The 20653-nt window shown below is 44.2% G+C and overlaps 2 protein-coding genes across 2 annotated transcripts in view; one reads left to right on the forward strand and one right to left on the reverse strand.

Annotated features, from left to right (window-relative positions):
- Nucleotides 1–1375: 1375 nt before the first annotated feature.
- Nucleotides 1376–20296, reverse strand: snx3 (sorting nexin 3). Its single transcript, XM_064340440.1, has 4 exons — nt 20068–20296; nt 6045–6140; nt 5132–5256; nt 1376–2148 (listed from the first exon to the last, which is right to left on the reverse strand). Exons 1-4 carry the CDS (start codon nt 20227–20229, stop codon nt 2043–2045), a joined length of 489 nt encoding a protein of 162 aa, XP_064196510.1. The 5' UTR covers nt 20230–20296; the 3' UTR covers nt 1376–2042.
- The window catches only part of afg1lb (AFG1 like ATPase b), a 35378-nt gene continuing 33564 nt past the window's right edge, over nt 18840–20653 (forward strand). Inside the window, exon 1 of the mRNA XM_064340434.1 lies at nt 18840–19209. Within this exon, the coding sequence (XP_064196504.1) occupies nt 19206–19209 (4 nt within the window). The 5' untranslated portion in view covers nt 18840–19205. The remainder of the gene's footprint in view (nt 19210–20653) is intronic.

Here is a 20653-nt window from a genome sequence, read left to right on the forward strand (position 1 = left end):
ACAGCCTGGACCTTGTGGAATCTCACAGAACAATACGTTTTCCAGGAGGTTTCAAGTATGTTTTCACAAATCAAGGACTTAGTTCAAATTGCATTTTTTACTTTCCTTTCTGATAGAAATGACAAAGTGGAAAACATCAGTTAAGTGTATGATGCCCTTCAGGATGTTTTTTTTTTTCTTTTTTAATATTATGTCTTCAAAACTTCTGTTCACTGTAGTCCAGAGTTGCAGATAGCAGATTAACACAAAGCATGAGTACAACAGGCCAGTTTTGAATTTGACAAGCTTCTACAGTGATAACATGCCATAATTTGAAGAAACATTCTAAGGTCTTTTGGGCTAATCATTCAACCATAAATGGAAATAACGATGTAGCACACATAGGGAGGGGTTTCATATCAAATGGAACACAGCTCATATGTGCTTTAAACAGACCATAGATATTTAATAAGCAGAGCTGTTAAAAAGATCAGACAACATTAGATATTAACAAGGCCGAATTGTTAACAGTTTCAGTTCAGTTTCAAGCGTCCAAAAAAAAAAAAAAATAAATAAAATAAGTGGACAAGAAGAAATCAGCAATCAGTAGAAAAATCAACCAGCAAAAGGCATTAAACATGAAGATCAATGTTGAAACTTTCCTATTTGTGGCGGTCCATGCATTGGACACCATGTAGAGCCCAAAAGCAGGAGATTAATAATACAATACTGAACACAAGCACTCTACAGGTTGGTTTTAAATAGCATATGAAGTGCGTGCTTAGTGTTGCTTGCAGTATTCTACCAAAGGCTCATGGGACAGAAGGTACTGAGACACCACCTGTAAAAATGGCCAGTGGATGGAAGAGACTTGACTTCGTAGTTAATGCTGTATCCAGCCATTTTCTCTCCCTACAGCCAGTCCCTGGTCTAATCCCGAGTCGATGATAACCTCTGATAAAGCAGGTTGCGGAAAGATAGCGACATCGCTATAAAAAACAAAACAGGAGAGCGAGTCTACTTTCTCAGAAAACTGAGCCACATTTGTATCAAACAGGTCCACATTTGTGGAAAACGGGTCCAAATTTGTAGAAAACAGTTCTACATTTGTAGAAAACAGTTCTACATTTGTAGCAAATGGGTCCACATTTGTATCAAACAGGTCCACATTTGTGGAAAACGGGTCCACATTTGTAGCAAATGGGTCCACATTTGCAGCAACATCTGAACATACACACACACACACACAGGCATACACAGACACACACAGGCACATACATATACACACACAGGCATACACAGACACATACATATACACACACGCACACACACACGCGCACATGCATGGACACACACACACACACGGACACGCACATACACGCGTTGGTCGTACAAATTTGAGGGTTTGACCTGCTTTTATTGCAAAAAAAGAGAACATGTCAAGTAAACAATGTGATATAACAATTGTACAAATTTCAAATGCACGCAGTTATAAATGACATTATTCCCTGTTTTGATCCATTATAAAATCATTTACAGGTGGTGCTGGTAGAGACATTCGCACACATTAACGTTTCAGTTCATGGAAGGAATCGTCTAGACATCTCAGTGCCAAATGGAAAAAAGGCAGTGGGAAAAACACAAGGCGAATTAGCAGGGCTGTGTGAAGACTGCTCGGGTTTGGTGTTAAATACATGCAGAGGGGGTCTTGTGTTATTGAGATTCATATCTTGAGGATTTTCATCATGTTTATATTCACACTGTAAATGATCGAGGAATGCAATTAGCAAAGTACTGAGTTAGTGCTTTCACAAAAGAAAGGGGGGGAAAAAAATCATTCATTGTTAACAGCAGCTATGCACAGTTGCATCAGGGTTCAATTCAATTAAGAGCTGATTCAGAAAGCATCACGAAACAGGAGAGGAAAAAAAAAAACAATGAAATTTTTTGAAAATAACACTGATTAATAAAGTATTTGTCTGAAGCTTAAAAATGAGTCACTCCGGACTTCGGCTCGAGGACGTTCAGGGCTGCGTCGGTTCCCGCAGCGACCCCTGAAGCGCCTAGGCTGGCCTGACTTTGGAAGGCGTGTAGTTTTTGTCTAGAGACTCGTCCTGCAAAAAGATGTGGAGACACCGTTCGTTCTGGGCCAGGGGGTGTCCCGCCACCCTGAAATGCAAAGGAATCGCAGAAAAAAATTAGTGGAGAGAGAGAGAGAGAGAGAGAGAGAGAGAGAGAGAGAGAGGACCACCGGTGATCACCACCGCTGTAAGGACCATACTGCAGCCGTGAAGCACTACAGAATCACTAATGAAGTCCACGCTAGCTCCTGAAATAAAAAGAAAGTCAGAGGCTGTATTTTCTCCACTGCATTCACACACCGAGGGTGGGGGGGTGGGGGGGTTGGTCTGAGGGTCACAGATAGAAATGGGATCACAGGTGAGAAGGCCCAATGACAGGGAACAGAACCCCTGTCACATGAGGGGGGTGGGTGGTGGGGGGTCTTATATCGGTTGGGAGTCCGCCATTTTACAGACTATCCAACATGGACTCCCTGCCAAACCATACCTTTTCTCAAGGAGATGTGGGCCCTACAGCCTTCAGACATAAGGGGCTCTGTCACTTCACAAACAATCGTGATTATATTTTACTTCATCGTTTAAAGTCAGAGCTTTTACACTGCATACGTAATACATACTCAAGATAAAATGTAGCAATGGGTTAAAAAAAACCACCAAACAAAACCCAAAGCTACAAGCTACATTCTTAATCTTGAACAAATACTTCAAGTACAGACTAAAAGAAGAGGATTCTGGGTAATGCAGTGTAGGAGGCAGGAGAAGGGAGAAAGGATGCGGAACAGCGATTGGGTTGCTGGGATATGGCTGCACCTGGGATCAGGGGCGGCCTGGAGCTCACCCTGTGCACACTTGCACCCTACCTGCCGCGGATTGGAATACTCCGGAAGTGGTGTGGAGTGGGTAACATGACATTTACCTGCTTATTTGCATTTACAAAATAAATGCACAAATTACCAAAAAATAATAACAGTGTATTACTAAATAGCATATTCCTGAGGTTAAATAAGTGCTCTTGTCATGGAGGCCGATTCTGCTTTTAAAGAGGACAAGGTGACACCGGGCCAAAAATCACAAGGCTCGGCCATTTTGCCTGCTGTTCCTCCCCATGCAGAAGGGCACAGCGGCTGATGAGAACATGATATTAAAGGACGCAGCAGCACAGTGCAGGTCCTTGTAAAAAGGCAACAGGAATGCCGTTCCCTTTCAGGAGGACTGGAGATAGCGGCACCAGAGGGGAAGACCTGGCCCAGGGGCCCTTCCACACTCTCTTTTCCAAGCCTTCTCCCTGAGCTCTGTACTTCACACACACACACACACACACACACACACACACACACTCTTAACCCTTTGAAGAGTAGGTTTTCTGGAATCTTTTCTGTTTCAAAAGTCAGTGTTCTAGAGCACTGCTTTCAATGACCAGTAGTGATTATTACATCATCATTAGAATGTTCAGTTTAGAACACTCTAATCACATAGTTGTAATCTTACACTTTAAAGGATTAAATCAACTGTCCAACATAAGCAGGCCTCTTTAACCCTTTAAGGTGTGAGGTCACAAATATGTGATTAGAATGTTCTTAACTGAACATCCTAATGGCGATGTAAGAATTAATACTAGTAATTGAAAGCAGTGAGGTTCTAGAACACTGCCTTAGAATTTACATTACATTACAAAAAACCCACTCTAGGGTTAAATAAAGTACCTATAATCCAGATTAATCCTTCTGCACACAGCACAATGCTTGGACTTTCACCATTTGCCAGATTAAGAATACATAATTTTTACTTTTAAATGTTTCAATTCTGTTCTTTCTTGCAAACGGAAGCAACAAACAATAAACTTTTTTATCATCTTTCAAAACCTTAAAAAGCTGTGAGAATTTTTCCTTAACAACAGCTGGCCTGAGAAGAAGAGACAATGCACAGGTATACCTTTGCAAAATATTTAATCACACCTTTAGAAACACCAAACAGGCACCGAGCGTTGTAGACTTACCTGCTATTAAGTCTGAACAATTACATGATCAACAGTGCCATTTAATTCTGAAATTTAAATCTTAATTACTGACATATCTCCTGTTCTTTCAGCCAATTTATCAAGTTTTGTGTATTAAAATTCAAATGGGTAGCTTTGCCACATTTGCACATGAAACAAAGATAATAGCAACGTCTGCAATCACAGCAAATAATTACAATTACACTATAACTTTTATTGTTCGTGCAGAGGTGGAACAGCACCTCGGATCAAAAATAACCAGGGGTGCACACAACATTCTTCAAAGAAATGTGTACTGTAATTTCAGTCGTAATTAGCATAAATTACGTATCTAAAATAAAACAAATGTACAAACTCAGGTAGAATGCACTTGCGCCCTTTCATCAATTTTAATCATTCTCAAGGTAATTATAAGAAAGAAAAAAAATATATTCTACCTGACAGGAATGATATGTGCGTTTGTTTGTTAACTAGCGTTAGCTAACTAGCAGCCAGGCTCACTCGTGAAACCAGATCCATCCAAGCCTTCAAAATCCATTGCTTCTATTTGCTCGAGGCTTTGGAATTAATCCAAATCAATAATTTAGGAATAGGGACAAACATATTAACAGAGGTAATTTCATAATATTTTTTTTTTTTAGACGGAAAGAAACGGTCGATCTTGTGTTGTACAAGGACTGCAGACTCCGTCTTTAAACTCAAGGCAAAACCATAAAAACATAATGGATGATAAATAAAGTGTTTCTGGAAGGTTTTTTCCCCAATTTTTATTTATTTATTTATTTATTTACTCTGCCCTTGATTTCCCTGTCGCAAGCACAATTTATGTCCTGCGTCGTTTTTATGCTGCTTTAAACAGAAATATACTGTTCTAAGCCAATCTCATGTTACACAGTCTTTTTTAAAAAAATTTTGTATTATTGTGGCCATTAAGCTAATAGTCAATGAATGGACAGATTCTGGGGATGTCGGCAGACCTGACATTCCAAATGAAACAGGAAGCAGGAAGAGGAGAGCAGGAAGCCAGGCTCTGCCACTAATACAGCCTATCCCAGCACCCCGGGCACACACTCACTTGTTGAGGAACTGCTCCAGGGCCTGCCTCCGTTCCTCGATGAAGGAGTCGTCGAATATCCCGTCGTCTCCCCGGAAGGGAAGCTGCCGGAAGATCGCTTTTCCGGGGAGCGGCGGCACGACGACCTGGACGCAAACGGAGACAACGGCATGAATGAATGAGCGAGCGAGCGAGCGAACGAACGAACGAACGAACGAACGAACGAACGAACGAACGAACGAACGAACGAACAAATGAACTTTATTTATATAACACCTTTCATTGCACAGAATGCAGCTCAAAGTGCTTTACAATTCAGCAGCAAAAAACAAAAACACCAAAAACACATGAGGGCATGGAAGCAGATCTGTCCTTACCGCCATCCCCCTTCTCAAAACTGCAGCTTCTCCTTCCAGAAAATTCCTTTCATATTTTTTTTTTTTTAATTTTTTTTTTTTAAATAATCATAGCTTAATTTAAGCTGACTAAACGTGCACATTGATAGGACTGTACTTTACCTTACGTTCAGAGCCACTGAGGTAATTTAAGATAAGATGCACTTTATTGAACCCTGTGGGGTAATTTGTTCTCTGAATTTGACCCATCCTAGTTACTTAGGAGCAGTGGGCAGCCACAGTGCAGCGCCTGGGGACCGACTCCAGTTCTGAGGCCGGTGCCTTGGTCTGGTCAAGGGCGATGGCAGGAATGTAACCTAACCTGACACGCATGCCTTTCGGTGTGGGAGAAAACCAGAGTACCCAGAATTCCAGGCAAATTCAAAGGCAATGTCCCTCACTGGCAGCTTGTGCGCAATACACACATGCAGAAGTGGACGATAAAGTCCTGTCTAAAGTAAGACTGGGGTGAGGACTGACCCCCACCCCCGCCCCCACCTCTCCAGGTGACACCTCAGCACTCCCGTCCCCCGGCTCACCTTGCTCTCTCTCTCCAGCTCGTCCCGGAGCCACTCAAAGTCGCTGTATCTCCTCCGCACGCGCGACTCCTTCAGCTTGAAGATGGGCAGGTTGGTCTAGAAGGTTGGGAGAGAGAACACGGACACAAACACCGCCACTGTTATCTTTGGCACGTGAGGGGTGTGTGTGGGGGTGTTTGGAGTCAGTGGGAATAGATGCCACAATGTTTCCGACTGGGTTCTGTGTACCAGGTTTTTCGCCAAGGCGAAAAGCGAATTGGAACACACTCTGGGCAGGTAGAGTCCCCGCCAGCCGCTCGCTAACTAACACACCTGTTCGGCGTGCAGGAGCGGAGGCGATGAAGTAAGCGCTGCAGTTGGATGGTTCCATAAAGCCAGGTGGAGATGACCGAGATGCACCTCCCCCCCCCCGCCCCGTCCCGTCCCATCACCCTGTTCCGTGCCCCCAAGCAGGACCATAGTTGCAGATTTATATTGCATAGTGATGTTGTGGCTGGTTCCACTGAACTATGACGATATGTATTTTTTGAGATTGTAAATTACAGTTGGAAACTGACGTTATTGTTGAAATATGGATGCATGCCAATTTGTCATGTGCCTGTCTCTCCCCCTCCCCCCACAAACACACACTTTAAGAACCACAAATAAATAAGCCTTTTAGCTTTCTTGTGTTATCCTTGATAGATTTTAAGATTGGTACTTGATGATGTCCCTGCTTGAACATCCCCGCGTATTTTTCTGATGATTATCAAATAGACTTAATAAATCAATCAATCAACTATAGCATTCAAAGCGTGCTGAAACAGCATCACATGACCATCAGGAGAAAAATTTTTTTTTTAAAAACCCCCCAAAAAAAAAGCCGTACGGGCCTGGAACGGGAACAACGCGGGTCAGAATTCGCAGACGGGCGCTACAACAAAAACCATTATGTCTCCGGATGTACCAAGCAGCCCCGTTCCTCAGCCGAATCAATTAATAGATGTACAAGTACATAAACTGAAAAACGCATAATAGAATAAAGGCCGTAAATAAAATTAATGTGGAGACGGTCCGGCATGAGAAAAGTCCTCTATATGACAAATTGAAGTGGGCGAACAAGAGGCATAGGGGACTCATACCTCCCCCTAATATAATAAGTCAGCACAGTGCCCTTGAGTGTTTCTTTGCCAGCCTCATTCTCTTTCACTCTGAAGAACACGCTGGAGCACTCTCTCCCCCAAAACCCAATTTAAAATGGATTTCATGAGAATGAGTACAGAAATTCTTGGCCATGGCGGTGGGCGGGGGTTTTTTTGGGGAGGAGGTGAGGGAGGGGGCGGGGTGTGGGTGGGGGGTGGATGGGAGGTGGGGGGGGGTGGTGGCAGGGGATTTATAATCGAGATAGTATTTTACTGAATGACCAACCTTTTAAAAAAGTCAGTAACACAAAAAGGTAGGGCGGGTGGGGGGGGGGGGGAACAAGACCGAACTTACTTTTTGCTAGATCTATTTCTAACCGCAGAAACCCAACCGGAAAAGCAGCATTCTGATTGGACGAGGAGGGGGTTGGCACAGTGACCTCTGCCACGCCCCCCTGACAACCCTCAACACTCCCCCAATCCAAACCTGCCCCCTCAGTGAAAGAAATCACATTTTCGGAGCCTTGGATTACTGCATTGTGTCACCCATTAGCTTTTTACCTCGGTTTGACCTCCACCGGGTTGAGATATCCCAGCGCCCACAACGGCACTAATAGGCACACACGGCACTGCTCCGCCATTGTTCCCCCCGCGCTCAGGTGAGGCCTGTGTGTTCGGTTTCCCCACGCCCTCTCAGGTTACGGGAACGGCGGATTAGCCAGTGGTGGCTATGCGGGTTGAGCAGGGATCGAGGCGTGGGGGGGTGGGGGGTGGGGGGGGGGGGTGTTCAGTGAAAGGCTCTCCTTCTGAGTTCTGTTACCTCTCAGCACGGAAGTCTGAGAAGTTAATCCGCCCGACAACAGATCGCGGTTACAGGTAATCGGCCGGCTGAGGAGGTGCTAATCCGGCCCCGCGGGGCCCTGCCGCTCCCGCTCACACCCCCCCTCCCCCCCCCTGCTCTCAGGGCAAGGGGGCGAGGGGCGGGGGCCGAACAGGCCCAGACCAGGCCCCCGAGGGGGAAGACCAAAAAGGCGAACCCTTTCCCCGAGGACACAGCGGTAGGGAGCGAGGTCATTAAGAAGACGCCCTTGCGAAAGCCGTGCGGCGAGCAGGCTGCGCTGGGACACGCAGGCTAGCACCAGCACCAACGGCTCAACGAGGCCTCAGAACCTCAAAATGGGCGGAGCCATGATCTGCAGTCAAAGACTTAACCGCTATAACCACAACATTTCTCTTCCTCCTTCTCTTCTTTCTCTACTCCTAATTTGATACAGGTAAAGGTGCACAAACTCGGCAAAAGTGCATAAAGACAGAGATTGCCAGTGCATCACAGATATGACTTAGCATTGCTTATTTTAAGATGTGAGATCACAAATGCATGATTAGAATGCTCTGAACTGAACATTCTAATGCTGATGTAACAATCGCTCTACTGGTAATTGAAAGCAGTGGAGTTCTAGAACACTGACTCAGAATTGTGAAAAAAACCTACAATGAGTTGAAGGGCAGAATGGGAAGAATCCCTGGAGAGAGGAGTCAGTTGGCACTGAGTCTTTGGCAGCTCAGTACTCCTCCTCAGTGCTCCTTCTCTGTGGATTTGCTCTACTGGCATAGGCTGGTCGCTGGAACGCATTAAGGGCACACAAGAGCGCATAATGACGAAAATATGATGATAATTAGTTCAAAATACTGCAGAAATGGGCCACTGGACGGTTGAGACACCAGGCTCCGGTGCATGGAAGCGCCTTACAGTCTCAGATCGAATCTGGACGGGGCTAGTGCTGACAGTGGCTGCTAGCTCCACAGGGTGACGCGCAACTGGCTATTGGAAACGGGAGGGCATATTCAGATAGGTTCTAGTGCCCCCTGCTGGTTGATCAGGTAACCTTGTCTTGCAGTCAAAGCTGCATATGAATGGTCTTCCTCTGACTCTGCTCTGTGTGAGCTTAGCTGTAGTCTGCGGTGTGATAAGAAGCAGCTGGCGACACCATGCGTTTCGGAGGAGAACCATGGATGGTTAGATTCTCCCGAATCAGCAGTGGGGTTGGCAACAAGATGATTGGACATTCCAAATTGGGGTGGGAATTGGAAATACTAATCCCCATGTTTGGACCCAATTTTTTTTTTTAATTACAGAAAAAACAACAACTGTAACAATTAATTAATAGTAACATGATTTACGACAGTAACACTGACAGTGATCTTAAAGATAAGCTGGAAATAACAGAATTGATAAACTAGCACTTAAACACCGGCAGACTAGCACATTACGAAAAAGCATTTACTCTAACAGAGAGGAACAGGAAACACTGTACGTGCTGCAGCACTTCTAATATAATATGGTGCAGTATGCCCTTCTAACCACCACAAGCAGGAGAAAACAACAGCATTTCCACCTCGCACCTTACAGATGAGTCATTAGCAGCTGCCGATTATGCAACTGATGTTTCATAAAAATCACAAAACGTTTCAGTTAAAATGACAACAAAAATGTATCATTGGAACCATTACATTTTGGTTAAGATGTAGCAAAGTCTGTGGCAAAGAGTCAGAGAAGGAACTACCTCAATTACAAATTCAATTCTTAAAAATGTAATTATCGCAAGCAAGTTGGGGGTAAAGAAATGGGGGTAACAAATTAAGTTTCAGCAAAGGTTGAAGGATGCAGTTCTTGACGGAGACTGTCCCTTTTCGCGCAAAACTCTTCACTTGTGCATCAGTACGAGTGAGTCCCCCGTGACAAAGAAGCAGGACGGTGTTCACATTTTAGCCGCGACTCGTGAAGCGAAGCGGTCTTTTTTTTTTTTGGTTTGAGGTGGGGGGGGGGGGTTGATTAAAGGGAGCTGACAGTGGTGCAGGGGAAGGAGGAACTTCACAGGAACAAGGTCAGCCGGCGCGCAACAAAAGGCCGGCGTAGAGGCTATTGTAGCGGCGAGCCGCTCTCTCTCTCTCTCTCTCTCTCTCTCTCTCTCGCACATTCGCCGTTCTGGGGGCCACTGCCGTAGCCGCCGCCGCCACCGCCGTCGCCGCCGCCACCGCCAACGTTCCGCGGCCGCCGATTCCAGTGCCGCCGCGGTTCCCCCCGCAAAGGCTGCCCGTCAGTCTCCCCGCCCCGACAAGGGCCCTCTCAGAGGTGGGTTACAAATCAGCGGAACGCTCCGGCCACAGCCGCAGACAAAGGTGCGCGCCAGACAAAGGTGAATATGTCCTGCTGCACTGAAAATGGACTGACTGCACCCCCCCCCTTCTGCCCCCACCCCCACCCGGGCGAAGAACTGAGAGAGAGAGCCCTTTTAGTGGAAAATAAAGAATAAAGATGTGAACCGCTCGGATCTTCCCTCCTGTGTGCGTCTCTCGGACGGAACGAGAGGCCGCGGCTGTAAGTATTGGAGAGGGACACATCTTTGCGCGTTTTTCAAGCCCGCGTTTTTTTTTTTTTTTTTTACGCCAAAAGTCGCCGCGTAGCGCAGCGCAGCGCACTGCAAAACCCGCAGGATTTCTCTCACTCGACTCGGCGGCAGAATCGAGACGGGAAGCGGTTTAGTTTCCCCTGCAAGCTAGCCTGAAAAATACAAAACGTACCATACGCTACATACTAGCCAAGTGGCCTACCGATAAAGAGCACTGCTCATATCCAACTTCATTTTCCCACCCACTAGATGAATGAATCACATGTACATCTGAATACCCAAAGTTTGTATTCACTGTAGCCAAAACATATGCTGGAAATGCCACAAAAAAACTTAATTATGTTCATTAATCATAATACAAATAATTCATAATGATAAAAATGCACAAGCATTCATATTTCCAACCCTTGTTATTACTCCGTAGTACAACCACCCAAAATGGAATTAACACTTTGTTATTAAATGACATTTTTAAATAAATTCAAATGCATTTGCAATGGTACGTCTTACAGAGACACCGGCACAAAGACACATTATATAAATGCATTTTTACGATTTTGTTTTATTTTATTTTTTTACATTTGGTAAAATAGACTGCATCATAGTCTTTTACTAACCCAGGCGAAAATGGGCAGTTCGCTAATCTACGGAGGACCGATCTGACTGACAGACGGAGAACGTGACATCCCGGCTGATTCCCTCTCACAGAGGACGCAAATCAGATCCATTTCCTCCCTCTCCCACGTGCTCGTCGGACGCGGCTCGTCGGCGGCAGGCTGCGCTCTCCCGCTCAACGCGAAAGCTACCGCTCGCGCGCGGGCTAATAACGTCTCTATTCAGGTGCAGGGACGCTCTCTCCTTTCAACGCTGCTGAAAACAGACCCCAGAACAAATCGCTACCTCTGTGAAACCGGGTAAACAACCAGGTATACAAGTAATATAAATTGGCGTTCATCGGCCAATGGGTTTACTCTATATACTGAAGTGAGTCTGCGCAGCACGCACCGAACCAGTTCAAAATTTTGGCGACGGAGAATTTTGCAGGCCTTTGCTCTGTATAATGTGGAATTGTTCCGTTGGCTAGTACATGCTTGTCTCCACGAGAAATACCAGCTAATAAGACATGACATATTATTGTACAATGCTCAACGCTAGAAGTGACAGAGGCATTATCCTGACTCAGACCCACTATTCCGGTAACCTGTGGAACACCAACAGCCTGGACCTAAAATATACACTACAAGAATGAACGACTTAAAATGCTTGTTTGTCTTTAAAATTTTTATGTTCGTCATTTTTTTTTCTCTTTTCTTGTTATTATCGTTTATTATTTCAGTTGATTGATTGATTAGTACTAGGTGTACTACTAGTAGTGCTACTTTTGGGCTTTTTAAAAATCCCACCTGTGCAATCAGTATGCAGCTGCTGTTGTGTTGTGTTTGTTTTTCTGGTGTGAATAAACAAAACAAAACGAGCAAAATATGAACGAATGAATGAGTGAATGAAACAGAGCAGCAGCACCATTTTGCCAGAACACCAGCAGTATGACACAACCAGTGTGCAGCTAAAGCAAGCAGGCCCAGCTACACGCAAACGATCCGTAACAATTCAAAAGGACCCAGGGCAAGCAACTTGGACACGTCATTTCGATGATTAATAATTAATAATGATCTAAATGACATCGTTCCTGGCAAACATTTACTCTCAGCCAATAACAACAAAAAAAGTTGCTAGTATTGTTAATAAAAGCTCTGTGCATTATATGATTATCCCTGTGTTATGAAAGAGGTCCAAGTGGCACCAAACAATGACATTTAATAAAGACAGAGCAAGACAAGAGTTTTTAGATACAGGGCAAAGCACCCCCCCCCAAAAAAAAAAAAAAAATAGAAAAGCCATTGTCCTAAGATCTACTTAGTGAGCTTCTTCAATGTGTAGCTTCTACTGATCTGTTAAAAGCTTCCACGGGGTCTACACCCTCCCCCCTTCACCATCGCCCCAACCCCACCCCCCTCCCCGTACACCCACCCACCTACCCACCCATCACCACAATCCAAAAACACGTGCATGTGCAGAGACAATGGCCGCGCTCATTATAAAACAGAGAGGTCGCTGCACTCATCCAGGCGCGGTTCAAGGCCAGCTATGCATTAGCTTTTAGCAGGCTGGATCAAGTCAAGTTAAAGAGTCCCCCCTTCTAAATAAAAAGTATTAAAAAATGGAATCCAGGTGCAACACAATGCCATCTCATCGCATCATATTCCAAAGGCAGGGGACAATGGGAGAGGAGTGAGAGAGAGAGAGAGAGAGAGAAAGAGAGAGGGAGAGGAGGGGGGGTGGAGAGACTCAGGCTCTCAGGCCACTCTCTGGGCCTAACACTGTTCGATTCGCTGGCAGAAAGCTGCTTTGTTACCATAGTATCAACTTCTACTTTTGATACTGTCATTTCAAGTAGGATATGGTAGCCTTGATACAATATGTGGCGCATTTCCATTAAAATAGTTGTCTGAAAGGATGCTGTATAGTTTGGATTACACTTGACTGTGGTTGACAGGCTACCCATTTTTATTAATGACCAAAAGGTTTCAAAAAAAGAGAGAGAGAGAAACAGAGACAGAGGAGGGGGGTGAGAGGGTTGGTGAGAGACAGAGAGGAGGGTGGGGGGGTGGGTGGGGGGGTTTGTAAGAGGGTTTTATGTTTCTGTTCATAAACAACAAAGTAAGATCCCAAAGTTTGCTTCCATTTATAAGGTTTAGTTGATGTTTGATGGATTAAGTCTACAGCACAAGGACTGACATTGGTTTGTTTTTACAAAGATAAAAAAGAAAAATAATTGTATTACTGAAAAAGCAGCGAACTGGAGTGTTTGGAACAGCTCACAGAGCCAAATACTCTTCATTCTTATTCGTCGGGAACTGAATGACCTTTACCGAACTTCTGCGCAGAGAAATTTGAAATCAGAAAAATAAAAAAGCAAGAAATTCAATTCAGGGACAATAAAACTGAAAACATGGATGAAAAAATATTAAGAACTGACTTTCTAACAAGGGAAATAATGTGATCTATGGGGGGATTTTTTGTGCGTAAATGTGAAAATAAAGGAGGTGATACCAGGAATAATGCAAATCCAATTATGGGATGTATGAAGACAGGAACAAGCGTCTGTACGCATACAAATCACATTTGTGCACTTGCTTGCACACACAAACAATTATAATAACAGGAGCTTTGTATCATAGTGCATACCTGTATCATATTACTACCGGCTTCATATGCGAATTAGTCATTTTAAAATGAATGAACAATATAGTCACACTTAATGGTACCCGAAGGAAAGTGTAGAACTCGACCTGCATTTCTACAAAATCAGTTCAATTTTGTAGAAAAAAATGCAGTTTGCCATCTTTAGAATGCTGAACTTAGAGCATGCTGGGGCGATATCCAAATTTTCATACCGTCACAATGTCGTTGAAAAATACCCCGAATGCATTTTCGTCATCGTGGAAACTGATTAATAAACGAACGATCGGTGACTGGGCTGTTATTTCCACAAGGAAATAACTTGCCTTTTATTTTGGCGACAAGGTTAACAGTCTATTTTACGAATCAAACAAAACGGCTGGACACTATTTCAATGGAGGAAAAAAAAATTAGTTAGCCATGAGAGGTAGACCTGCACTATTTAGCAAATACCTAGCGTAGCTACTTAGGATAGCAAGATAATTATGGTGTTTTTCTGCCTCCTTTTTCTGTCTCCATCAATGATAGCTACTGTAGCTTCATCTAGCAGCAATAGAAGGCCATGCAAGTAGCTGCAGAAACATGTCAGAGTAGTCCCAAATCATGACTTTTCCTTAAGCCTTTGAAGAGTAGGTTTTTTGGAATGTTTTTTCGACGTTCTAAGTCAGCGTTCTAGAACTCCACTGCTCTCAACTACCAGTATAGCGATTGTTACGTCAGCGTTAGAATGTTAAGAACATTCTGTAAAGAACATTCTATATCCCCATATTTCTGTGATTTTGTGCCCTAGAGGGTTAAATACTCGGTTTCCTCAGAGCAGGAGCTGACACCTGTCCCAAAAAAAAAAAAGGCCAGGAACCAGGTAACCAAGCGCGAGACGACGTGCCCCAAAAAGAACCAACGTGTTCCCGCTGGAGGAGTTCCAGGGACCCAAAGAGGCAAAGCCCATTTCCACAACAGGAAATCGTAACTTAGCTAACATATGCCGCGGCTCCCATCCCCTGTGGTCCCGCATCAATGGCCGCTAAAGTGGCTCTCCTCTTCAGTGACAAGCACATTTCAGGGGACAAAGACCGAGACACAGACAGGAAACCACACTGACAACAACTAATGCTGATTTTGGGTCCAGTACTCCACCCTGGTTATCTACCACGTCTGAAGCAGAACACTGTTTTAGTTTTTGTGTTTTTTTTTTTTTTTTGTGTGTAATTACTATTTTTTTATATGACAAAATTAAAGCAGGTCCACAAAAATAAAATAAAATCAATGTAAAATTCTTTGAACAGGTTTTTTTTTATTTTTTTTAAAGGCTGTCTAAAATAAATAGTCACCTGTTAACGTTGGATCCCCGCCGCCACAAGCCCCCACCCGCCCCCGCCCCAACTCGCCGCCCCCCCGACTGCTTGGAAGTTGTGAGTGTATTCATCTGAGTCTCGCAGATGGCCATTCTGGTGCAGTTAACGGCCTACACAGGGCTCACCAAACTGACGCTTTTCTCCGATTTAACATGGTCAGGGGATTAATCTCAAATAAAAAAAGCTAAAAGGTTATGCATACCGTGACATCAGCGTCGAGCTGAGAATTCCCACGTCGACAGCGAGGATAAAGTCACTCAGCACTGCGACGTGCGTAGACAAAAAAATGTGTATGCAAAAACTGGCCACAAAACATATAAAATAATGCATTTCCCATAATGCATTGAAAAAATATGCATATTTAGGAACACCAATACAGGGAGGACAAGAAGTCAGCCTTTAATTTGTAGCAATACTAACATTGTGAAAAAAGATTAAATTATTTATACAAACAACAGGTATCCAGCTCTTTGAGTACATACACTGACATGGCATCATTCAGCACAATGGGACAAAAGAGAGATAATTTCTTACTGCGGCCTGGATTCAACTGCCCAACTTTGACTTGCAAATAAATTTAAGCTTTAGCTTTTTTCCTTACACACAGTGTGGCAAGTTTATTTTGGTGATCGCTAAACCTGAACCATGAAAAATGACTAAATTCATTTGGAGAATATCAAAAGGTGTACTGGATCCAGGTTTAATGAAACATGTTTTTTGTCAGGTCTGTTTGTCAGAAATGTTTCACAAAATATTATTTCTGAAGCAGCACAATAGCTTGTAGGTATTCTCATAGCGCAGTGTACCACAGTGTACCACAGTCACATCACAGGCAGTACTGTATGCAAGTAGGCCGGTCCATAGGATGTGCCTGGTGTGACTGCATACGGCATGCAGTGTCACCGCAGTGTCACAGCCAAGGTAAGAAGACTCACCTGGTGATTTCAAACAATCCCCGCCCCCACCTCCCACTTCCCACTTCAAACCCACATTTGTGGTCTTACAGAAGCTAAAGAACCAGCAACAAGCAGTGCAAGCCAAAATTAGCGACACACGTTAGCACAGGTGTAAATGGACTGCACAGTGTAGCACAGTGGAATACCAGAGCAGTCACAGAAGAAGAACACCCACCTCCCCCCCCACACACGTGTGCACACAGCCCATATAACACAGGCATACTGGGGTGTCAGGCCAACTCTCTCTCTCTCTCTTTCTCCCTCTCTTTCTCCCTCCTTCTCCCTTTCTCTCTCTCTCTCCCTCTCTCTCCCTCTCTCTCTCTCTCTTTCTCCCTCTCTCTCTCCCTCCTTCTCTCTCTCTCTCTCTCTTTCTCCCTCTCTCTCTCCCTCCTTCTCTCTTTCTCCCTCTCTCTCTCCCTCCTTCTCTCTCTCTCTCTCCCTCCTTCTCCCCCTCTTGTGGTGCTCTGGCTGTGCCGTTACTCTGAACAGCTGAGTCTGAAGTTAGGAGGCGCTCTTTGAGGCCCCACAGGAGAGGGGATATCCTCCCCCCCGTTCACTCTCCTCTCCTCTCCTCTCTCAATGAGAGGATTAACGTGGCTCTTTTAGTCCAGAGGCAATGGCTGCATGAGGAGTTGGGGGGGTGAGGGGTGGAAGGGGGGGAGGGGGGGGGGTGGAAGAGTTCACAAAGTTTTCCCAGTGCAAAAATTCTGTTACCAAATAAACATAAACATAGGGCCCACTCCCCACATATCTGCCAAAAGGTTACTGTAGATTTGCACGGAAGGAGACGGGCAGTCTACCTGACACCAGACTCCATTTAAGCCATGTAAAGATGAGGGGGGAGGGGAAGATGGCACTTCCAAGAGATGCTCCCTTTTCTGTAGTCATATGTAAAGCAGGGTCACTTTGGGCTTCTTTCTACACAATAATGCTGATTACACGCATATGCTAATTATTGCACGCAAATCAGTACAGTAGCTTTATGTTCACCCACCGTTTCGTGCGCCCCGGGTGATTTTAGTAGGGAAAGTAACGCGTTTCATAGGGTTAAAAAGAGAGGAGATACTCTGGGCATAATTTACACCATTAGCGACTCCGGACTGCACCGCGAGCGGCCAGAGACAACAAACATAACCGTTGCTTTCCAAACGCCGTACCACTGCTCCGTGAGCGAATGCGCTCCACGCGCTAAAAAGAGCTAGAGCCGTCTACGTGCATCAAAACAAACACCCTACACAAAGACATGGAAACAACAGTCCATGATGTAATTTACTGTGAACTGACACATGCAGACAAGGCGACTTTTAAATTTGCTGCAACCAGTGTTCAATATAAAAAAAAATTCTCGCATTCTTTGTGAATGGCCACATGAGACTTAACTGTTTCACTGTTTAGGATTATTTGACTGCGGTGAATGCATTTATACTGCGTGCACAGTCAAATTGTCAGTGTTAGATCGACTCTCACAGAGTACAATCACATTGTAGGCTACTCATATGTACTCTGTATATATGACTTGCACCATATTGGATGCAAATACTTTTCAACAAAATACAAGAGTTAACAGAGCCACATTAACCGCATCTACAACAGCGGGTTCCTCACAGTCTCACTGACCTGGCTACATCCAGTAAAAGGGAAAAAATGATTACTTTTAATGTACACATTTTTTTCACCGTTTATTAATTATGTACGTGTAATTTACACTTTAATTGTGTACAGTAAGATAAATTTAACCGGCTTAGCCAATTGAAGGCCCACTTGTTGCACGCGCCTTTAAAAAAGGTATATTAATGAACGGGGCATATGCAGACATAACTGCATTTGGACACGAACCTAATAGGACACATTTTACGTTCTTGTATTAGTTCAGGTGTCCTCATTATTCCATTTGGTTCAATGGCATTTTACCATTTGAAAGCACTTCTGTTGCATCAAGAACGACCCTCTTAATGTTATTCCGTCTTGTCACCTTTAGCAAGACGGGGGTTTTCCACCGAATCACGGTGGCTTCTGGAGTTTTAGCTTAAACCTTTTTTTTTCTCCATAATTTCACAAATGTGCTGCGGCTCCTCCTCCCCCTTCTATTTTTTTCAAGCCTGGGTCCTATTTCCAGATCTGTGTTATGATTTCCCTTCATTAAATAAATGCATTTACATTTAAATGTTATAGCTGTTTTTTTCTCTCCAGTGAAGAGAGTTTAATTAAACTAACGTGGCATCACTTCTGGAAGTAGTCAAATTATAGCCTACTGCGTTTTCCGCTCGACAGCGCATCATATATGGCCTAGCTATCTCATTGCTGTCCACATGCGACCTGCAAGTTCCTGCATTTAATAAGGACTGGAACTTTTAATTGTTATCGTTAAATAGTTTTAAACGTTTAAAAATCACCCGCCCGATGATTTAATAATTTCTGCACACGTCTGCAACACAAAACAGCCCTGGCTTATGCTTCCACGAAAATGAGTGCGGATGAACAGCACGCCCGTCATGTCCAATCAGACCCTTTTGGCAGTTATAACGCCCCTGAATGAACTGTCATATAGAGAACTTTGCCGCCTATTATGTTGCCATTAAAACACTCCAATTACAATTTATTCCGACTGAATTAGACCTTTAAACTCGTCTCATCAGATTTAAAAAGCGCAGGGATAGGAAACGTAGTCAGCGCACATCACTAACAAATTCCACCTGTATCTCATACAAGAGTCCCCTCAACGCACTTCACAAGGATCCGTGCAGAATGGCTCCACGGGACGCTCGTTGTGACAGGAACTAGGCTACTGTCAACCTGTGGGAGCGGCCGTTTCGCCTGCTTGGATACGGACCTTCACCCGGTAACGGGTAGGCCCATCCATTATTAATCCTCTTGCTTTAATAATCGTGCGGCCAATTTGTCACTACGCCCTCTGAAGCTCGCGCTGTGAGCGTGTGGGGGAAAAGGAACATCGGCCACTTGGTCGCTCGACCGCGCTGACGGTGGGATCATGCCAGTCAGTTCAAAGTGGCACAGAAATCCGGCGGCGTGAGATGACCCACAGACAGTCCACTGCTCTGCTTCCTCAACGCAAAAGAATATGGGTATGCAGTACTGTATTAAATAGACGCATTTACACAAATACGCAGGGTTCCTCTATGATGGTATGACCTAAGAGGATAGCCATAGGCAGGCAAACAATCTGTCAACCCCTGCCACGTCTTCACTTAAACCTATTTATCAATCGATATAGTTATTAATTTGCTGATACAGGCATGTTATACATTTAATGTCTAAGGGGCTTGTTTGTTTGCTTATCTTTTCAAGATATTTGCTGTTAATGTGCCTGTAGAATTGGGCTATAATTACAAAAACAAATTAAGTAAAAGGTTGCGTAAACAATGGGCCTTTGTTGTGTGTGGACAAAAAAACATTCAGTATTACACACGAAGACAACGTTAATACACCAGCAAAACTGCTTGTGAGTATTTTATCACGTGCTGTAGTACATGTAGCTACTTTGTTGCAAGATCATCATTTTTAGAAAACAGCACATTGCTACTTGCCGCAAGTAGGCTACGTGTGGTGTGAAAGTTAGCTAGCTGTGGAGTTTTGAACGTCTCACGCTTCAGCTATAAACTTTCACACTAGCCTGCTGGTTTAATAGCCTACTATCTCACAAAGTAGGCTACAGTAGTTCGCAAAGTATTATCTGTTACCGTGTGACCCCGGGTGAAAATAGAGAGCTAGCTACTAGCTTCAAGCTATCATTAGTTAAGCACTTTCAGCAAGCTTGTAGCGGGCTAGCTAGCTAAATGTGCTCGGTTATGTTTTCCAGAGAAAGATACAGCGAGATTATTGTGCAAGTTAGCTAGAAAAACAACGTCCACCCACCCCAATCTGAACGGAGGCCAGGTTCATTGCCCCCCGCAACTCCGTAGTGCTGTTAAAATGTTGCTCACCTTCAGTCTAATCTCATAGGTAGTGAATCTGCCCCTGCCAACGCCGACCGTCTCCGGGTTACGAACGTCAATCTCTAAAAAATTACTCGGGGGTCCATATGCGTCATTTAGAGTCTGTGGCTTGGAGTTCAACCTCCTTGTATCGGGTATGGTCTCTGCCATGTCTATTCTCCTTCTCGAAAGCTCCTGTGATTCAAGTCCACATTTGCTACTTCCGATCAGCTGAGTTTCAGCTGACACTTGGAACTGACGTAGGCTATTTTCTTTGCAAACGAAACTCTACCGTTTCGTTTTTTCTGGGTTAACCGAAATGCACGTGGCTTTTTGGCTAAATGGAGCCATACGGAGTTTTAGTAATAAACCATCACAATGGAGTTTGTTTCGCGTGGTATATGACATTCCCGGGTTTCTTTATTGATCTGTTATGGCCATAGACAACTTGTTTATAAACACTGCTCCCAACAATAATAATAAGTAATAGTAGTAATAGTAATAGGTAAGTAATATTTAGGTTGTATATTTTGTTTATTCAAAGCGGTCTATTATTTCAATGTTTACCAAATGCATGTAACCATGCGAGACCGGA

Source organism: Anguilla rostrata, chromosome 6 (assembly GCF_018555375.3).
Source record: "Anguilla rostrata isolate EN2019 chromosome 6, ASM1855537v3, whole genome shotgun sequence".
Classification (NCBI taxonomy): Eukaryota; Metazoa; Chordata; class Actinopteri; order Anguilliformes; family Anguillidae; genus Anguilla; species Anguilla rostrata.

Coding starts and splice junctions, on each gene's coding strand:
- snx3 (XM_064340440.1), bottom strand. CDS start 20,229: ATGGCAGAGACCATACCCGATACAAGGAGGTTGAACTCCAAGCCACAG. Junction 5,257..6,044: donor AGCTGGAGAGAGAGAGCAAG/GTGAGCCGGGGG, acceptor GTTTGCGTCCAG/GTCGTCGTGCCGCCGCTCCC. Junction 2,149..5,131: donor CTGGAGCAGTTCCTCAACAA/GTGAGTGTGTGC, acceptor TTTGCATTTCAG/GGTGGCGGGACACCCCCTGG.